General features: G+C 48.9%; 3 protein-coding genes and 1 long non-coding RNA gene across 7 annotated transcripts; 1 reads left to right on the top strand and 3 right to left on the bottom strand.

The window, feature by feature from the left end:
* Nucleotides 1-18: 18 nt before the first annotated feature.
* Nucleotides 19-9118, bottom strand: stox2a (storkhead box 2a). Of its 2 annotated transcripts, none has more exons than XM_061275442.1 (4): nt 8646-9118; nt 3386-3538; nt 779-3296; nt 19-443 (listed from the first exon to the last, which is right to left on the bottom strand). In XM_061275442.1, the coding sequence occupies exons 1-4, from the start codon at nt 8977-8979 to the stop codon at nt 236-238; spliced, it is 3213 nt and encodes a 1070-aa protein (XP_061131426.1). In that variant the 5' UTR covers nt 8980-9118; the 3' UTR covers nt 19-235. The 2 variants fall into 2 exon arrangements, with proteins under 2 accessions (XP_061131426.1, XP_061131427.1); XM_061275443.1 differs by lacking the exon at nt 8646-9118 and adding an exon at nt 4840-4993.
* A 374-nt stretch (nt 9119-9492) lies between these two features.
* Nucleotides 9493-12414, bottom strand: casp3a (caspase 3, apoptosis-related cysteine peptidase a). The gene is made up of 6 exons (XM_061274972.1): nt 12196-12414; nt 11930-12054; nt 11223-11351; nt 10905-11080; nt 10270-10381; nt 9493-10121 (listed from the first exon to the last, which is right to left on the bottom strand). Exons 1-6 carry the CDS (start codon nt 12255-12257, stop codon nt 9892-9894), a joined length of 834 nt encoding a protein of 277 aa, XP_061130956.1. The 5' UTR covers nt 12258-12414; the 3' UTR covers nt 9493-9891.
* Nucleotides 12415-13244: 830 nt separating this feature from the next.
* LOC133151709 (oxysterol-binding protein 1-like) lies at nt 13245-19572 on the bottom strand. 3 transcript variants are annotated; one of them, XM_061274962.1, is made up of 17 exons: nt 19017-19572; nt 18281-18429; nt 17943-18151; nt 17766-17877; nt 17588-17699; nt 17330-17528; nt 17155-17260; nt 16799-16856; nt 16385-16552; nt 16069-16314; nt 15772-15892; nt 15392-15495; nt 15229-15324; nt 14972-15156; nt 14683-14912; nt 13947-14018; nt 13245-13789 (listed from the first exon to the last, which is right to left on the bottom strand). In XM_061274962.1, the coding sequence occupies exons 2-17, from the start codon at nt 18418-18420 to the stop codon at nt 13644-13646; spliced, it is 2304 nt and encodes a 767-aa protein (XP_061130946.1). In that variant the 5' UTR covers nt 18421-18429; nt 19017-19572; the 3' UTR covers nt 13245-13643. The 3 variants fall into 3 exon arrangements, with proteins under 3 accessions (XP_061130946.1, XP_061130948.1, XP_061130947.1); XM_061274964.1 differs by lacking the exon at nt 13947-14018 and having other exon boundaries at nt 19017-19571; XM_061274963.1 differs by lacking the exon at nt 19017-19572 and having other exon boundaries at nt 17943-18165; nt 18281-18423.
* Nucleotides 13685-15359, top strand: LOC133151714 (uncharacterized). Its single transcript, XR_009713976.1, has 2 exons — nt 13685-13826; nt 13907-15359. It is a non-coding gene; the product is annotated as an uncharacterized LOC133151714 (long non-coding RNA).
* Nucleotides 19573-19704: the final 132 nt, after the last annotated feature.

The following is a 19704-nucleotide window of genomic DNA, read 5'->3' as shown; positions in this document are numbered from 1 at the left end:
CTGTGAAGTCTTCGGGCCTTTCCTTATGATTTCTTCTTTTTTTTTTTTTTGCAGTCAAGTTCTTGTTGAAGCTGTGGGAACAGTCTCTAGAAGCCATGCCTGTTTTTTGTTTGTTTGTTTGTTTGTAACAGTCCCAGTAAGATTCTCCAGAGTCCCAAGGTGTGTGAACGTGTGAGATACCAGAAGAAAAAAAAAAAAGGAAAAGCAAAAAAAAAAAAAAGTCGTCCCCTGGCTTCTACACGCTGGTGATGGAGGCCAGGCAGTTGGCGGGCTTCTGCAGTTTGTCGGGCTGCGACGGAGCGGGCGGCTCGGGGATGGCGCGGAAGCTGAAGGGCAGTCCCGCGCCGCCCGGGCCCACGTGGTGCCCGGGGCTCAGCGCCGGGTTCTGCCGCCTATTGCTCTCCACGATGCTGGACGTGTTGGACGCCAGGCTCTCGCGCGTCCTGCGCCAGAAAGAGAGAGCGGACGGAAAAAGCAAAACATCAAGCGATGAAGAAGAGTCGGCGCGGCGTATCGGGAACCGACCGTGGGATGGCTGCAAAAAAAAAGTCCACCTGGCTTTTTCAAATTCAAACTTCTCATGTCTGAAATGAGCCACAGCATATAAATAAAGCACATTAGCGAGCTAGCTAGCTAACCAAACAAATGTGGAAAAAGTATCCAGCAGCATTCACAAAGTCTAAATTAAAAAAAAAAAAAAAAGGTCTGAATTATTAAAATATGAAGCGATAAATGTGATCATGGGTTTGTGGTCGATGTAATGAACGAATTGATGTACCTGGGCGAGTTGAATCCGCTGTCCACGGTGACGCTGCTACTGTCCATGCTGTCCAAGCGCGCCGAGTGGGCCGACTTCTGACTGCTGCCGTTCTCCGTCTCCTTGGGGCTGAGCAAGGTTAGGTTGCTCTCCAGTTTGCGCTGCAGGTCGTGCTCCTTCTCCCGCTGCAGGAGCCACTTGATGGTTCCCTCCCCGGCGCCGCCGCCGCCGCCCACGACGGTGCCGCCGCCGCCGCCGCCGCCTTTACCGCCCGCTTCCCGATGGTCCTTGCCGTCCTCCGCCTTTGCCAACTCTTTGTGCGAGTCCTCCTCCGCCTCCTCGTCGTCCTCGTCGTCCGAGACGTTGTAGTAGTCGAAGGAGGCGGGCGGGACGGTTGGCTCGAGGCAGGCCTGCAACATGGCGGGCGAGGCGGAGGAAGCGGCGGAATTGGAAGGCTGCTGGGGCTCAGGATTGTCGAGGGCCTCTGTTGATTTGGCGTGCGAGGCTTTCCGCAATGTGCCGGACTTGGTGTAGCTGCTGTCCGCGTAGCCCGCGGACAAGGCATTGTGTGGGGGGGGTTTGAACAAGGTGTCCTTGCTGAAGATCTCCTTCCTCTTGATGGCGCCGCCGCCCCCGCCGGGGTCCACGTTGTGTTGGTGCGGCGTCAGGCGGGCGCTCTGCGCCGGCTCCGGCGTCTGGCTGGGCGTCAGTCGCAGCGATCCGCCGCCGCCGCCGCCGTTTTGACCCTTGGCCAAGTCCTCCTTGTACTCCACCTTGTGCGGAGAAGTGAGGTGAGGCGTTTGGCGGTCTGCCGGAGAGCCCTTTCGGCGTCCTCCCGATGAGGTTAACGTGTCGTATTCCGATTTTGCCTGAGGCGAGGGGGCAGTTAGGATTGTTTCGTTTGACGTATTGCACTGGAAGTATTCGTCCGCCGAGGGCTTGGGAGAAAGTCCCATGAGCTCGTTGTAGGACGGCAGGCTGTCTCTGCTCTTGTTCCTCTCGGCGCTACTGCGGAGCCTCAACTCGTCCGCGCTCCCTTTCCCCAAATCAGGCACATTGAAATCCGAGTGGAACTTAGCAGCAGAGAACATGATCCTTGAGTAGTGGGCCGACTTCTGCGAGGCGCGCAGGGTGCCGTCGTCCGTGTAGTAGTGGGCGGCGCCGCCGACGCCGCCCCGCTCCTCCGCTCCGTCCTCAAAGTCTTCGGGCGGGCCGAGCGACGGCCCTTTAAGGGAATTGTCCATGGAACGCGAGCGCTCCTTGGCCTGGTCCGAGCGGTCGTGGCGCGACTTGCGCTCCTGATTGTGACTGTGACTCCTCTGGACCCTAGACTGGCAGGTGCCCCGGGAGGGCTCGGGGAAGGGCATCTCCGTCCTCCTCTTGGCCAGCTCCCCGGACACGTCCCACTCGGGCGTGACGGGGCAGTAGGACTCTGTGATGTTGGGGTTGCTGTGGACGAGGTACGTGGCGGCGCCGCCGCCGCCGCCGCTACGCCGGCGCTCCAGGGTGTACATGGCCTCCCGAGGGGAGCGGACCAGCGAGTGGCTGAAGAAGCGATAATCCCTTTCCATGAAAAGAAGATCCCAGTTGGAACCCTCGGACGGCTCCCCTCGGGAAGTCCGCGGCTTGCTGTGCGAGCGAGACTTACCGTGCGGGACCCGCCGGTGGCCGCGGCCCCGGCGGCTGCGGGCGCTGTGCTGCGCCGACGAGCCCGCCTTGTGTTTCTGCGTGCGCTCCTCCTCCAGCCGCTTCATCACGGCCGTGTGGCGGGCCACGTTCTCCACCGTCAGATCGGGGTTGATACGCCGGATGATCTCCATCTCGATCTCGCGGGGGATGGGCGCGGCGGGGACGTCCTCGTCGCGCAACGGCCACTCCTCCGGCGGGAACTGGGCCGAGAAAGTGGCCAGCTGCCTCATCTTGTCCTTCTTGAAGCTCAGGCGGAAGAGGCGCAGGCCGAAGCGCTTGGATTGTTTCTCACCGCTTCCGCTGGCCTCTTTCTTTTTGGTCAGGGTGTCCGTTTTGTACGGGAAGGACGTCACGCTTTTGCTCTTGTCTGCCGGATCTTGCTGGACAGGGGGGGACGTGCGGGGGGGCGGGTAGGGGTAGGACGGCGGTTCTCCTCGCTGCTCCTTGCTGGCCGGCGCTTGGCCGTGGTCCTTGGGGGTCTTACTCTGCTGCTCCTTCGGCGTCTTACCCTGAAGCCTCGGCGGCGGCTCGTCGCGTCGGGAATTGTACGAGTCGCCGTGATTCTTCCGGGAGGGCTTCTCCGACGGGCAAACGGGCGCCGCCGACGGCGTGACGTTCCCCGACTTGGGCGAAGTACACTGCTGAGGTTGCGGCGGCGGCGCCGCTTGTCGCTCCTGCAGCCGGTCGTCCAGGTGGTACCACTTGTTGTTGCTTCGGATGAGGGACGGCGTGATGAAGTAGGTTTGGGGTGTGACGATGAAGTAGCCCTCTGGAGTCGGGTAGATCTTTCTTTCTCGCACCAGCATGTTGAGGGTGTGTCGCAGAACCTCCAAGCTGGGTGTGGGCACGCCTTGGATGGAAAGAGAAATGGATTGGGATTCTGCCCGGTCGGCAGGTCGGTCGGCCGTACCCGCCGCTGCCGCTGCCGCCGCCGCTTACCTGGGAAGCTGGCGCTGAGGTGCTCCACCAGAGCCTCCTGGCTGACGGGCTTGTGGGCGGCGTTCATGGCCGAGATGGCCAGGCACAGGATCTCGCCCAGCGGGATGAACTGTGACTGGCTGATGGGCGACATGCTGATGGGCGACACGTCACCTGCCGGTGAGCCAGAGAGAAAAGAAAAGAAAAGCATGGCTGGGTGAGAGAAGCTATGACGTAATGGTCAAACAGCTCTAGCTCCACCTCGTCCTCTCTCCGTTTCTCTCTCTCCCTCCCTCCCTCGCTCGCTCGTCTTCCTGTTTGTGCGCTAGCTGCTGCGGCAACCGTCGACAACGAGTACTCGCGCGGCGCCACGTGCTGTCGCCTTTGTCGAAGTGAGCAGGCTTTGGCGTGATGTCACTCGTAGCGAGCTCGCTCGCGGTCCCCGCCGTAAGCGTAAGCTCCTTTCCGTAGCGCCTCCCGCCCGCGACACCGCGCCGGCCGGACGGTCAGCGCTATGACGTCATGGCTTCATGTCACCCAACATAGCTGACGTGCACAATTTGGAGTTTTGGATTTTTTCTGCTATTATATTCCTTCTTCTAAAACAAATAGTAAAACAATTACAAACATAAACTAGTTACACAATAGATTACGTCATAGCACGTGAATAAAAAGGTTGAAAATAGGTTCAAAATGGCGGCGGCGGCGGTGACCATATCTAACTTTTTCAACCATGACAATGATGGGATGAATGAGATGAGTGAATCTTATTAGTGGTTGGAAAGTGGCCCGGTCACTGGGGCAAAAAAAACCCGAAACAAAAGTAGTGCAGAGGAAAACAGCCAGAAGTGCATGTTGAGAACAATTTCAATAATTATTATTATTATTTTTTTTTTTTTAAATTCAATGAATTGCATATTTTTAAATATCCGTGACTACTTTCAAAAACAGGAAAAGTAATTTGAATTGACAAGACAGAAAATACGCAAACTTTTAGTAACTGGTTTGGGACATATCAGAAAATCTTCCAAAACTTTGATTGATGATTTCCCAAAGTAATAAATGTTTGCTAATGTTTTGTTAGAAAATAAAACATACCAGGATTCTTTTTCATTCTTCTTTCATAGACTACAAAAATTGGAGAACAATTGTTAAGAGGCTGAAATTCTGCTACTTGGCCAATTTGACATGAAACAAGGTCTCCTAACACTTCATCAATGTCGATTTATTTGCTGGTCGATTAATCGATAAATTGGGGAAAAAAATCAAATTGGCAAATCTTTCTCATATCATTACTCCCCCACTTTTTTTTTTTTTTTTTTAAAGCCCAAACATTCGAGCACAGAGTCGGTCCTCCACTATTTCAAGCTAAGTCCTGTTGTTTTGGTGACGCAATATTGTTTCTTGTTTTTGGAGTGTCGTGAGGTGAATGGTCATCCATGGGTGGATCCTTTTCGGGGAGGTCACGCACTCACCTGATGCCCGAAAACTCGGCGGGGACGGCGAGAAATGGGGAGGAGGAGGTGGAGGAAGGTGCTGCTTCTGCACACGGATGTCTTTCTCCGAGCCGGCCCAGGCCCGCCGCACGTTGCGGTTCTTCTTCATCGTGACCCCCTTGTTTTTTTTGTTTTTTTTAGGGGAGGTGGGGGGGGGGGCAGGGGGGAGGTGGACCAACCTCAGGGGCTCAGCGCCTCCCCCTCATGGGGTAGCGAGCGTCCCGCTAGAGCGATGGCCCACTGGACATGGCAGGAAGAAGTGGCGTGCGTCTCATTGACGAACAGCGACGCGGTGGCGGCGGTGGAGGCAGCGGCGGCGGCGGCTCGTGGCGGGCTCCCTCCCGGGAGGCATCACCCGGCCACCATTTGCATGCGCGGGGGGGCACATTACGCTCCGATGCGGGGGAGGTGGGGGTGTTGAGGGAAGGTAGGAAGGAGGTGAAATGGGGTAAATAGAATCAAAAGAGAAAGGGTGGAGGGGGCGGGAGGGGGGACGGGGGGGGGGGGGGCGGATGTCGTTTTCAGGATTGTTCCTTTCCCATCGAGGCCTGGCAATAGCTCGGCGTTGTCCGGAAGAGCGGCCGAAAAAAAAGCATCCAAATCAAAGCTCCTGCATTCAGCCCAACGGTAGTACGCCGAGCGGCGGGGACGCCACGTTCACCTCCATCTTTATCCCCGTCGAGCGCCGCCGCCACCACACACGCGAGCACGCGCGCGCGCGCAGACACCCCCGTCGTCCTTCTGTTTTTTCTCTCCACCCTTGACAAACACGAGTGAAGGGCGGGGAGGGAGACGACGCAAACACGCCAAAACGGGAGAGCATAGGAAGAAGAAAGAAATCAAGTCAAGAATAGACATCCAGCCTCGATGGCGGCGGCGGCGGTGGCGGCGGCGGCGATCCGTTAGCCGTAGCATCCATTCATTAACGCAGGGGTGGGTAGAGGGGAGGGAGGGGGGCGCTTGTGTGTGAGAGAGTCGGTCGGGGAGGGCGGGTGGAGGTGGTGGGGGGGGGGGCCAAACTCCAGTCAACGGCTCCTCTTCCCGCTGCTAATGCTGCAGCTGCTCCCAGCACCTCCAGGAAGGTGTGTGTGTGTGTGTGTGTGTGTGTGTGTGTGTGTGTGTGTGTGTGTGTGTGTGTGTGTGCGTGAGCATGCGTCTGGATGCGAGGTGTGTGTGCGTGGGGGGGGGGGGGGGTCCACATTAAAAAAATAAAATCACAGCTCAGATGGAGTCAGCTGACTGCATCCTCACCTTGGTGACTTTTTGTTAAAAGAAGGGGTGCACACAAAATGACGGGGGGGGGGGGGGGGGTCATCTTGTGGTGGGTGTCACAACCAATCTGCTCCAGTTCACTGATACTAAAGAAGAGAAAAGATGGGGAGGAAAAGGGAAGGGGGGGTGAACTAGTACGCCAGCCATTTTATTCCTCAGTAGTGCTGCAACAGCCTTTGTTGCCATGACGACGCAAGCCGATGAGCTCATAGCTGTTACCTCGCCGAGCACCGCCAGAGCCCCCCCCCCCCCCACACACACACACAAGCCCCCCCCCCCCCACCTTAAAGTGGCAGTCGCTCACAATAGAAGATGGGGAAGATGTCATACGTCATGTGACTTTTTATTGATTTGGCTTCATTGGTATTCAGTTCATAGGTAAGCATATGCAGCACGGTGAACAAGTGGTCGGCAGTCTTGCCGCGGTGGTTCTGGGTTCAAATCCGCTCGCTTCGGTAGAGGTAATGTCCGACTAGACTATGACTATGGTTTTGATGTTTACGCTTTGTTCTCGAGGTTTACGTGTCTGATGTTTTTATAAAAAAAAAAACCTGTTTTTGTTGTGTAATATTTTAAAAAAGTACCGTAATTTTCGGACTTTAAGTCGCGTTTTTTTTTCATAGTTTGGGTAGGGGGGCGACTTATACTCAGGAGCGACTTATATACATATATATGTTTTTTTTCACTTTTTTGGGCATTTTATGGCTGATGCGATTTATACTCCGGTGCGATTTATAGTCAGAAAATTACGGTACGTAGATTAGGCACACTGACCATTTAAAATGGTCATGTTGTTACAGAACCATTTATGGTCACTTGGTTGCTTGAAGGGTTAATAAGTCACAACATAGAAGCTACTTAGCATTAAGCTAGCAAGGACTTTATTTTGTGTTTAGTTTGACAGGAAACTTCATAAAGCAGCTGCAAGCCTTTATTTTTTTTTTATATTTAATGAATTACTCACTATTTGTCAAACTAATTGTGAAGTGTGTTGAGTTGAGTTTACTTCCACCCAAAAAACTAAATAAAACTCAAGTCGGGTCACTCGAGGGACAGTTTGGTTGGGCCTGTAACTTCTTTACTAGCCTGAGTCTTTCTGCCCTCTAGTGGAACTTTTAAGACGCCTCATGTAAACTTCATCTATCGATGAAAAACGAGTGAAAAACAAATTCCTGCCGTTTCCCGTCATTCTGCGGCGGGACGCTCCCTTTCCTTCCAGACAGCACTTTTCAGGATACAAAAAAAAAAAAAAAGCTTTTCCTTCCTGCTGCCCCAATTGTGTATCCAACGGATGGATACTAAGACCCCCAACTAATGGGATTTAACGCTCGCTGCTAAAAAAGAAACCTTTGACGGAAAACACACAACCTTTGTCCACTGCTTTAAAGTAGGGGTGGGAATATAGCAAGACGCTTTTCAAATGGAAATGAGCAAGGACGATATTCCAAACATGACCTGTGACATAATGGATAGAGAAGCCACTTTGCAAAAGCCAATTGTATCAAAACTTAGAATGACACCATCAATATATTGATACATTAACTTTCATTGAACACAATGACAAAAAGATGTGGATAATATCGATACCTGATACTCAATGTACCGTAATTATCGGACTATAAGTCGCGGTTTTTTTTCATAGTTTGGGTGGGCGACTTATACTCAGGAGCAACTTATATACATATATATGTTTTTTTTTTTCACTTTTTTGGGCATTTTATGGCTGGTGCGATTTATACTCCGGTGTGACTTATAGTCCGAAAATTACGGTAATACAACCGATGCCATATGATTTTGCATATTTGGCCCAACCTTGATATTAATTTCTCCTCAAGGCTAAAATCATCACATCGGGCTGTTTTTTTCTCAGTCACACGGCGTGGTGTGTCGTTTGTACGGCAAGTGAGCTATTAGCTACAAGGCAAACATTCCTGTGCTTATCGGTGTTTTGCTTCAGCCTCCACACAGACAACTACTCGAGCGGAATCGTTCACCTTTGGACGACACCGAAATGTATGTTGTGTCCAGAAGCAAGCATCATTCAGAGCCCATCGATAAAAAGAAAAAAGAAAACTGGATGATGTCACACAAGGCATCAGTTTTGCGAGCATCAACTTTTTCTTTTCTTTTTTTTTCCTTTTTTTTTTTTACTTGAGAGGAACGAATGAATAAAGTCATTTTGCTGAACAATGGTGAACTGTTTGTTTGTTTGTTTGTTTGTTTGTTTGTTTTTTTGTTTGTTTGTTTGTTTGCAGACTGTGGGAAACCTCTGCATATTTTTCATTCTGTCCAGAAAAAAATTAGGATTGCTCTTTTTTGACTATGGAAAAGTGGAATTATTCATTCATGATATTTAGTTTACGATATTAATGTAAGGAAGTTTCCCAAAAATACAAAGTTCCGACTTACGAACCTTTTTTTAGATAGGAACAACCGCTGTGGTGCCAAATATTGAATAATGACGCATATTGAAGTTATTTGTTACCGTAATTAAAGGAACAAAATGGACCCACCTAAGGAGGTGATGTGGAAACCCGGCGGAGCCTTCAGGGTCCTTCTTGTCCATCCATTCCGCAGCACTTGCAGGTGATCTTCTCGGCCGCGGATCAGCAGCACGTGCTCGTCCAACCAGCCCAGGAAGAAGACCTCAGCCAGGGCCCGGGTGAGCGCCTGGTTCCAGAAATGTTGCATGTTGGTGGCCTTGAAGTCCGCGAACACCTGGTAGCCGGCCGCCACTGCTGCTGGCACCGGTGGGGTGACCGACGTCTCGTCCTCACGGTGGCCGCTCAACCTCGACAACACCACGGCCAGCGAGTGCGGGGCGATCCCGAGCACCTTCTCCTCCATCACCAAAGTTCACGGTCACAAAGCCGGCTTCGAAACAGCTCCATTCTGTCCAAACTAAAGACAATAAACGGAATTTGTGGAGAATATTTAGGTCGAAAATAAGGAGCAACCGATAAGCAGCGTGTGACGCCGTTGGTTCTTTTGGGGTCAAGTTTGGAGCGGGCAAGTATGGGGAGAGTGTTGCGTTCAAGGTATACTCGGAGACTTCTATATTGCTATCCGAAAAGGCGACAAAAACAACGATATTTTAAGATCTAAAGTTTAAACCATCTTAATTAGTCGGACTTTTGAGTTATTGCCCACAAATCTAAACGAGTTTGAGCACGGTGTTGAATTAACAACGTGTTCTTAGAGATGAGTTTAGGCAATTATTTAAAATCCGCCTTTGCGTAAACGCCTCGTTGTTGAACTTTTTCGTACCATATTTCAAAGACAAATTGTTTATAATACATTTAAGCAATCTTTTACAAAGGATACATCTCAACACTCGAATGACAGAAACGTAAGACAGTATTTCTCAAAGTGAGTTTTATTTTGACATCAACACGTAACTCTTGCGTCACAATAAAAAAAACAAACGCACCAAATTGTGTCACAAGATTGTCAATCCAAATCCAGTACAAAAAAAACTGGAATGAAGTCAATCGTAACATTTGTATCATATTTACTGAAAACATTTCAAATTCAGGACTTTTTGGACTCTCATGCACACTCTTGTTTAACATTCATTTCAAGTTTATATTTCCATTTTCCCAGCTTATGTCTCACTAGTGGCTTCACGTCTACCTGAATTGTGTAAACAGCAAACAAATGTGACCGTTTCTCATGAAATGCTGAAGACAAATATGACCAAATAATGCCTACAAACTCCGGTGAAATACGTGTAAACCCAAAAGAATTGGAAATTGTGGGTCAGGGCGCAAAGTACAGCTCCTTGGTCAGCATGGACACGATGCACGGGATCTGCTTCTTGGCGTCAAAGCCCGGCGCGGTGGAGATGGACTCGAACTCCAGCGCCACCTTGCGGTTGACACGGGTCAGGACGTGCAGGAGCTCCAGCGAGCGGCCGTGCTCGGTCAGCATCTCGCACAGCGATTGGATGAACCACGAGCCTGTCGTGGTATTCCTCCACGAGTAGTAGCCTGCACACATGAGGAAGAAATAAATACATGGATGCTGTGGACTTATTATGATGACATTAAAAATGGCATTTTTCTTCTCATTCATTTACAACTTTACAATAGTGACAAGAAAATGACACGTTTCAGAGAAAAAGACATGCAGCGAGACCTGGCGCAGTGGAGTAGGCGTAGAGGAAGTCCGCCTCGACGGGGATCCTGGCGGTGCCGTCATCGGCGCTGTCCGCTTCGATGCCGGCGTCCAGCTCGGTGCCCCTGCACGCCTTCATCACAAAATCCATTCGGTTTGTTTACAAGACAGCTTTTTTCTTCATTTGTCGTTCTATTTCTTGTCCAATGTACCGTATTTTCCGGACTATAAGGCGCACCTTCAATAAATGGCCCGTTTTAAAACTTCGTCCTTATATAAGGCGCACCGGACTATAAGGCGCACCATTAATGCATTATGTCAGATTTTTAATCCAAATCAAATCATTCTCCATTTTATCTTTTTTATTTCAATGGAACAAATGACTTTATAATCACAAAATAATGATCCATAGTCTTTTTGATTCATGATTGATAGTCTTCAGCGGGCCACTTATGACTGATTTCATGACACAATGCTTCGGGCCAGTTTAAATTTAGAAATTTGGTCCATATATATATAAGGCGCACCGGACTATAAGGCGCACTGTTGGCTTTTGAGAAGATTTTAGGCTTTTAAGTGCGCCTTATAGTCCGGAAAATACGGTACATAATTTTTTTTTTTTTCTACCAATATATCACACCTGTATGAACCTGTACCTGTATGAAGAAGAGTTTGGGCTTGCCCACCAGCGTCTTGCAGCGATCCCCGCGGAAAAGCGAGGTGAGGTATTTTAGCTCAATGGAGCCGTCGGTGCCGAAGAAGACGCCTTCGTCGCCGTGACTCAGCAACACGCACACCAATGATGCGCAGCCGCTGTGATCGTCCTTGGACGCTGGGCGGAAAAATAGTCGAGAAATTGGGGGGGGGGGGAAAAAGTCAAAGGTGAATAAAATTTAGAATTTCAAATGTGAAAGATTTGAATGTGTTATGTAGGACGAGTGTTTGTATTGCAATGGGAGGGGTGGAGTGCTCACCTGCAGTTAACACCTGTTTCATTTGCGTCACTGTCTGGTCATTGTAGATTTTGCACTTGTAACCCAACTTGGCAAACGCTTTCATGGCGTTGGCTGCGTCCACGTCGGTGCCGTTGCGTTGATTCATACCTGCGACGACAAAAGTAACTTTGGAATTAAAGAGACTCCCTTTTTTTCATTTCCATCAAATCCCCAAAAGAGGAACTTGTAATGTGACACACATTTGTGGTGACGGGACTTCCTGCCAGATATCTGACATGACAATTTACGAAACAAACAGCAGCATTGTTGACATCTAAATTCACAGCTGAATATGAAATGTTTGTTGAGATATCTTGTAAAATTCTCTTCATTTATTCCCTCCAAAACCTGCTCCTCTATTTTTACACTATGACTAAGCCCCATAAAAAAAATATATATAGGGTACATTGTGACAGCAAACGAGCAGGTGATCTAGCAAGCGTCTGATACGAGAGCATTGTGTTTGAACAGCAGAGAAGAAAGCGCATCTGTAATGGCGGCCTCCGTATCATATCCGGATTAAAAAAAAAAAAAAAATTATATCCATGTATAATGCGCACCCCAGATTTTAGGACAATAAATTAGTTAAATTTTGCGCATTATACATGGAAAATAACGGTATTTATTTTCACTCTGCCCTGCCTTTACAGGAGCTCTGAACGTCTTGTTGTCAACATGACACGAACCTGTGCTCCTGTCAAAGTTCTTGTTGTTGATGATGATACAATGTCCAATGGAGGGGAACGCGAGGCTGTATCTGTGGCTGTGTGCCTGAGCTTTACGGGCATCCACATCCGCGGAACTCTCAGATCTGGTACCAGAAGAACAGACACATCACTTTTTAAATGAAAATGATTTGACAAAAAATGACACTATGTGGGCAACGGGTGTTTTCTTTGTCAGCGGCGACAACAAGCGGTTGCTAAGTGGCTAATAAATGATTTCAACTCACGCTTGTCCGTCGCCTCTTCTCGCGTCCGTGCAGTCAACTCCCACGGGTCCGTTAGCCGACATATTTACCCGTTTAATATTGAAACGTTATTCGCATCACACGTTCTGAATTTGCAAAAAAAAAAGTCCACGCCCGTCGATAAGGAGGAAGACTGGAAACTGCTAGCAAGCGACACCGGGCGAGTAAACAAAAGACTGTGACGTCACGCCACTTGGGGCGCTTGTTTTGAAAGAACGCGCTTGCCGTGCGAGCGGTGAAACTCTGGCCGGAAAAAAGCGCGATGTAAATAATGAGGAATTAAATTTGTAAAAAAAAAAAAAAAAATTCTGACATAAAAAGATACTTAAAAACAATTTTTTCTTATAACAATTTTATTCTTGTAAAATTTTTCACCCATTATATTTTCTAATAAAATGATGCATTAATTAATTTTTTTGTCATTGCAATGCACACCAAATTTAATGTTCCTACTAAAAAAAAAAAAGCTAATTTTCTCTCAAAACCAATATCCCAAAAAGCTTGGAAGATTCCAACTTTTTCTTTGAAAATGGCAACACTACACATCTCTTTTTTACCCTGTAAAATAACAACAATAAAGCTCTGAATATTCTCAAAAAGCGAAATGGAGTGCAGATCACCCATATCTTAAAACCACCAGGAACGATGTATTCTGCTAAACTTGTCTTTACAAACACAAAGTCTCCTCACGTACATTTTTGGTGCAGAAGTAACAGACGAAATGACAAGAACAGATTCCGAACATGATTGCGAACCATGAAGCTTGGGAGAAAGGGGCAGTGACGCCTTGAGATACGAGTGGCAGGTGACTCAACTCAAACAAAGCCGCCCTTTAGCAAATAACCAAGAATTCCTCACGCAAAGTTCTCTGACGCCACGCCCACTTGAAGCCACGCCCACTTGAAGTCTACACACAACATAAAACAAGAGAATAACTGTCTATAAATTAACCGCCTCAGTAACGCTAATGCTAACATATAATGGAAAATGTCATTGACATGCTAACTGTTAGCAAAAGTCATGTAGACAGATAATATAACAACACTCGAGTCCTTTATGAGAAAGGACTAATATTACAGCATCTTACAATTGTAGTACTTTTTTTTTTTTGCTTGTGTCTACATGGCTGTATGTGAGTTACGAGTATTGATGTGGAATATATCAAACTCGTATGTCAAGGCACCACAGTTTGCGAGGGGGGGCGGGGGGGGAACGTCGCTCTGTATTTGATGACAGAAGGTAAGCACACTTTAAAAGTAGAAAACAAGGAATGATCTCATCCACTGCAGTCCTTCAGTCTGTAGGGAAGCAAAAATTGTACAAAGTGCAGAAGAAAAAAAAATTGAGCCTCCGAATATTGTCAATTTGAGCAAAATTCTGATTTAATTCTTTTGTTTTTTTTATGTAACCTTTTCCACCAGAGCCTAGGGTCAGAAGATGTCGGGGCAAACGTCCCAGCCGCCGCCCCCGTCCTTGGTCTCCCAGTAGCCGCCCTTGTAGACGTGCATGGTCTCTCCCGAGGTGGGGTCGTCGACCTTCTCGAACCACAGCGATTGGTAGCTGTCTGGATGGACGGCTGAGGGAAGAGCAAGAGGAACGCCGTCACTTGCATTGTGTGTTAGCGTGAAGCTTTCGGGCTTTAAGCAAAATGGACCTTTTAAATACCTGATGCGTCATTCTCTTTATGTTTCAGAATACCGACAGTTGAATAAGAACGTTAGGGAGCTACTTGCATGTGAGAGGAGGAAGAAGAAGAGGAGGAGGAGGAGAAGCAGTGTGAAGGTTAGGAGCGTCCTCCGTGTCAGCTGAACGTCAGCACACACAAACATGGATCGTCAAAACATCAGCAGTCGGTCACGTGACTATTACGCGACTACGCTACGGTGATCGTCGTTAAAAATGCGACACCGCACATCCCTTCTAATACGAACGTACGCTACGAGGCTACGTGGCGATACTTGCTTTCATCCGAAATCTCACTGGCTTCCGTTCCGATCTCATCCGCTTCGGCTAGAACCGCAAACAAGACGACGGTGAGGGATGACAACACGCGAGCCATGAAATTTATTAGCTAGCTAGCTAGAAAGTGACATCGCTATCTTGGAAAGAGTGCTAGACGGCCGCCTCGAACGATCGATTGTCATGATTATCGATCGAGTCGAGCTGCCTAGAAAGACACAAAACTACTACCGTAAAATGATGACCAAAACATACTTTACATGCTACATACACCAAGCACTGACGACCACTAGGGGGAGCCCTTGTACCACTTTTGGGCAATCAGGACAATGAGTACTTGCTTTTCAAAGGCGAGTCACGGTTTGAATCCTGAGAGGAAGCTTAGTGATGGGACACAAACATGCAAAGAGGAGACAAAGAGACACAACGCGGACATAAATGTCCCGACTTTGTTTTCGCCCTGATCATCAGCGTCCATGCATTGGGCCACGTGTCAATCCGGCTTCTTACCTTCGTCGGGCGCGTCGGCCGCCTTGACGACCTCCCGCTCTCTTTCCCGACGAGCCGTCCGCTGCTTCTCCTCCAGCCTCTGCTTCTCGGCGTTGGCCTCGTCCCAGCGACCCTCTTCCATGAGACGCTGGTCGGGGCGCCGCCGGCTGTCGGTGGGCGCCACGTCTTCCTCGGGTTCGTTGAGCGTCAGCGCCAGCGTGGAGAAGAAGTACATGCTCTCTGCTCCCTCTCTGCAGAAAGGAAACATCTCAGGCCGTCTGCAACTATTTGCTCCGGCAGCGTAACGTACGGCAAAGGGTTCTTCCTCCATATCTCCTTGGCTTTGAGAGTCTGGTAGACGGTCCTCTGCTTGCCCTCGGCGCCGTTTGCGCTCTTGCTGCTCTGCATGATCCTGGAGAACTCCATCTTCTCATCCCACGTGCCCGACAGCACGTAATGCGCCTTGCCGTCTTTGTCCGTCACCACGCCCGTCACCTGCCCGCGCAGAAACAGGACGTCTCGATAGCGTTCTTGCCAGAGGTCGTAAATAGAGAATGGACGAGTCACCTTTCGTGGCACATCTCTGGAGAAGTAACTGTAGGGAGTGAACTTCAAGTGGCAGCGATCGCCCGTCTTGTGGTTGATCACATCGATCTCCCCTGACTGAAAGGGGAAAAAATAAAATGTGTTCAAAAAGTTCTGACGACATTCTGACAGGTCATCATCATACCTGATCGATCCATAACTTGCCCACGATAATATTGTGCACGGTGGTGGTCACTTTCTTCCAAGAGTAATGGTTGCCGCTCTTGGCAAAGATGCACTGGATAGAGCCTGACCGAGACAAAAATAATAATACATTTAAATTACCGTAATTTTCGGACTATAAGTCGCGGGTTTTTTTCATAGTTTGGGTGGGGGGGTGACTTATACTCAGGAGCGACTTATATATGTTTTTTTTCACTTTTTTGGGCATTTTATGGCTGGCGCGACTTATACTCCGGTGCGACTTATAGTCCGAAAATTAATTTTTCGGTAATTCTTTTTTTTTTAAAAAGCGCTGCGTCGTGTTTTCTTGGAAATGTGAACTGCATGAAAAGGTTGACTCACCTAAGGGGATGATGGACAAATATTTTCCTCGGAACTTGCTGGCTAAGGTGATTTCCTGTCGGAGCGTCCAGCCTTTCTCGGAGAAGGCGTGGTGGGCTGCTGCGGGCGGGTGGTGGCTCACCTGAGGGCGCAAACAATTGGACGGAATCACGTTAAATTAGAACATTCGAGAAGAACATACTTCCTTGCGTTGGGGAATGACGATGACACGATATGAATGAAAAAAACAAATTCCAAACTGAGACTCTCTTGGCAAGTCCGATCTCCTAATTTCGGAAGTTCACGAGCAAGTCGGACCTGCTCGCAAAGAGAGCGGTAGCCACACTCGGGCAGGCGATCCAGCTCGAAGGTTTCCCCCAGCAGAGGGTTGAAGGGCTTGCCGGTGCGCTGGACGGTGGTGGAGTAGGACGACACGGTGAAGGCGGCCACGTAGCACATCTGCTCCAGCGAGCTCGAACACTTGGCCGCCTTGTCCAGCAGCTCGTAGTACTCCAGATCCTCGGACAGGCGTTGCAGCATGGACAGCGGCTCGTTGAAATTCACCTTGAGGGCGGGGGGGACACGACGTTGGCGTTACCGCGTCCGCGCTCGGATGGGAGGCGGGCCTTCTCACGGGCATTGGTATCTTGGAGAGCTCCTTGCCGATGCAGTTCTTCATGATGCTCCACAGGTTGAGGTAGTAGTTGGGTTTCTCCGGGATGCACGTCCGCCGTCGCCTGACCGGTTCCGGCTTCAGAGGCGGCGGGGACTCCGGGCTGGACGCCAGCGACAGCTCGTCAAACTGAATCAGGAGGAAAACGAAGATCAGGACGGAGGCGCTCGCTCGGCGTGATGGAATCGGCTTCGGTCTCGTTCGGGAGCTACTGCCTGAGCGAGTGAAAATGTCTGTCTTTCTGTCTTCATATTCCGCTCGCTTGCCTTCCTCTCTTCTCGCTAGTCGCAACACCCTACCTCTGCCCCTATCGCCGTGGTAACAAGAGCGTGTGTCATGCGGATGTTACGTCCACGTGGACGAAGACAACTTTACCGACAGGTCGTCCGCGCTGGTCTCGTTGCTCAGCCTGCTTGTGTTGCTGCTGGATCTCCTGCAGAGCAAAAATAAATAAAATAATAAATAAATAAAATTAAAAAATAAATAAAATAAAATAGATAGATAGATAGATAGATAGATAGATAGATAGATAGATAGATAGATAGATAGATAGATAGATAGATAGATAGATAGATAGATAGATAGATAGATAGATAGATAGATAGATAGATAGATAGATAGATAGATAGATAGATAGATAGATAGATAGATAGATAGATAGATAGATAGATAGATAGATAGATAAATAAATCATCGAGCAGCGCTGAAGTCTCGGTGGAGGTACAAGTGACCTGTGATATTTGGGGTCCGCGGGAACGGTGATGAACTCCATGGCATCGAAAAACTCGTTGTCGTCGTCATCCTCGTCGCTGGCGTCCCCCTTTCCCGACAATCCGCCTGAAACAAAGTACGGACGGAGGATCACACCTCATGCCGGCTTTTATTTCCGGCGTGAAGAATTTGAACCTTTGCTCCCTCCGTCCATGTCGTCGTGCGACGGCGGCAGCACGGTGGCTCCCCTGAAAGCTCGCTCCAGGTGGTTGTGCTGCTTGGCCAGCTGCTCCAGCATCTCCTCCAAGCGGATCCTCTGCGCCCTCTCCAGCTGAAAAGACTTCTGCCAGCGCCTGCTGTGGTTCTGAGCCATGGCCAGGAAGTCTCGGCACGCCTACGCAAGTTGGGCCGTCAGCCGCGTCGTGGATTCACCGTCAACCGTCCGGAACTTACGTTGATCATTGCGTTGGAAGTGATTCGGAAGAGCGTGGCCCTCTCGGTGACTTGTCTGATCTTCTCGCTCATGTCCGCTGCGGCGTGAATGCCCTCCAGTTCTGACAAAGATCTATTTGGCGGGGGGAAAAAAAAAAGTCGGCAATCCTCAGGCTGGCCGAGGATCTCGGGTTCCTACCTTTGCAGGGCTGATCCGTGCTTGACGATAAGATCGTTGCAGGTGTTGAGGTCCTCCACTTTGCCGTTGAGCATGCGCAGGGTGGACTGAATTTCCACGCTGCCCGACTCATCTGCGGACGACGACGACGGCGGAGGGTCAGGGAGGCGGAACGTGAAATGGGAAGTTTGAGCTCACCGGATAGATCGGGCGAGGGAAAGGCTTTTGTTTTGGCCAGCTCCAGGGCGGTAATCCAGCGCTGGCGCTCCACCTCCGAGCTGGCCTTCAGGTGGTACGTCTGCGCGCCCCCGTTGGAGATGACGAAGGTGCACGAGTCCTCCACAACGATGTTAGCCGTGGCCAGGTTGATGGTGCCGCGGCACGTGTGGCCCATCTCGGCTTGGCTCCTGCGAACGAGATCCTTGTTGATGTCATCATCGGATTTCAGAGGGAATGAAATATTTTCGGTGGAGCACGATGAGTAACGTTTAAATGTCTCATTTCAAGGTGATGGCAAAGGACATTTGGATTCCTACCGGTAATATGAGAGCAGTCCATTGTTAAGGACGAACCAGCGTCTCTGGTAACCTTTGATGTAGTTGGTCCACTTGAAGAGCCAGCCCTTGTACGAGTCTCCCAGGGTTGGAGTGGGGGGCTTGGACTCTGAAGATGACATCACAACAGCCTGGAGGGAGAAAATAAACAGACCAGAAGTAGGTGAGGTTTATTGACTATACATGAACGGACTTAATAATGGGCGGGACCAAGGAAGGAAGACGGACGGGCAAGCAAGATAAATCAAAATAAACGCATAGAAAAACTTTTTACCTGGATCTCTACATTTGAAATCTTAACTTTAATTGATGAGATTAAATTCAATCGAAAATGTTGAGAGGGAAATGTAATAAAGTGACTAATACGCAACATATGACGTCCTGGGAGAACACACAAGTAAACATAAGCTCCTCTCGTCATCATTGTGACAAGCCAAGTAAAATGGTTGAATAAATTGACATTCAAAGCGACATTGATCATATTCCATTTGTTTGAACACTCAAGGAACTGTCGAGTACTTAACTTATAACACACAGTTGCGCGTGTGTTTGTTTGCGAGCTGTCAGCTGAGGGCAGCCACTTGCCGATGGCGAGCTAACGTCTTTTCACCGGAAACTTTTTTTGTTTTACTCCATTTTAATGAAAACAACTTGGCTGGCAACATAATCTAATGTTGTAACTAGAGTTGTTTTGTAGCGTGGAGCGATAACCAGTTACCTGAAAAGAGCAGGAAGCCAATTGAAGGCATGAAAATCTCCTTAAACTCTCGCCGCCACTCTAAGCTTGCTAGCTAGACCGGAAGTGGTCATCCATTCCGGCCGGACACGTCAGACGAGAATAGCCACCTTTCTAAATTGACACAAATTGTAAACAATGACGTTCTATTTTAAATGATGTAATGTGGAGTTTTATTTATATGCCACCTTATCATGCGGCAGATATATATATATATTTTTTTTGGGCATACATTGTTGACAGGTTTTGCGGTTAAGAAATGTCAACTAGCCGAACTTTGGTTCCGCCCACGGATGACGTATAATGTTCAACAATCATAACATTATATATTTAAAATAGTGAAACATTAAAGTTATTTGCGAACGGACGGTGTGTACCAACCACTAACTAGTAACGAACAAAAATCAAACTGAAAATTTCATTTTCATAATGCAAATGTCAGTCGAATGCCACGAGGACACGTCCAAAATGTCAGTTTAGATTATTTATATCAACAATCAGGACATTTTCTTCAAACATTTTTATGTCAACGCTATTTTACTTACTCACCGTAAAATCCATTTTCTTTCACCAAACGCGTGCAGTGATGTCATCATGTCGACACTATTGCTTACCGAGGCTTTAATAAGTCAGCTCCAGGTATTTTTTGCATGTCAGAAAATTGGCAAAA

This window comes from Syngnathus typhle, linkage group LG3, assembly GCF_033458585.1.
Source record: "Syngnathus typhle isolate RoL2023-S1 ecotype Sweden linkage group LG3, RoL_Styp_1.0, whole genome shotgun sequence".
NCBI classification, from domain to species: domain Eukaryota; kingdom Metazoa; phylum Chordata; class Actinopteri; order Syngnathiformes; family Syngnathidae; genus Syngnathus; species Syngnathus typhle.
Note: the sequence above shows the minus strand (reverse complement) of the source record. Positions and strands in the feature narration are given on the sequence as shown.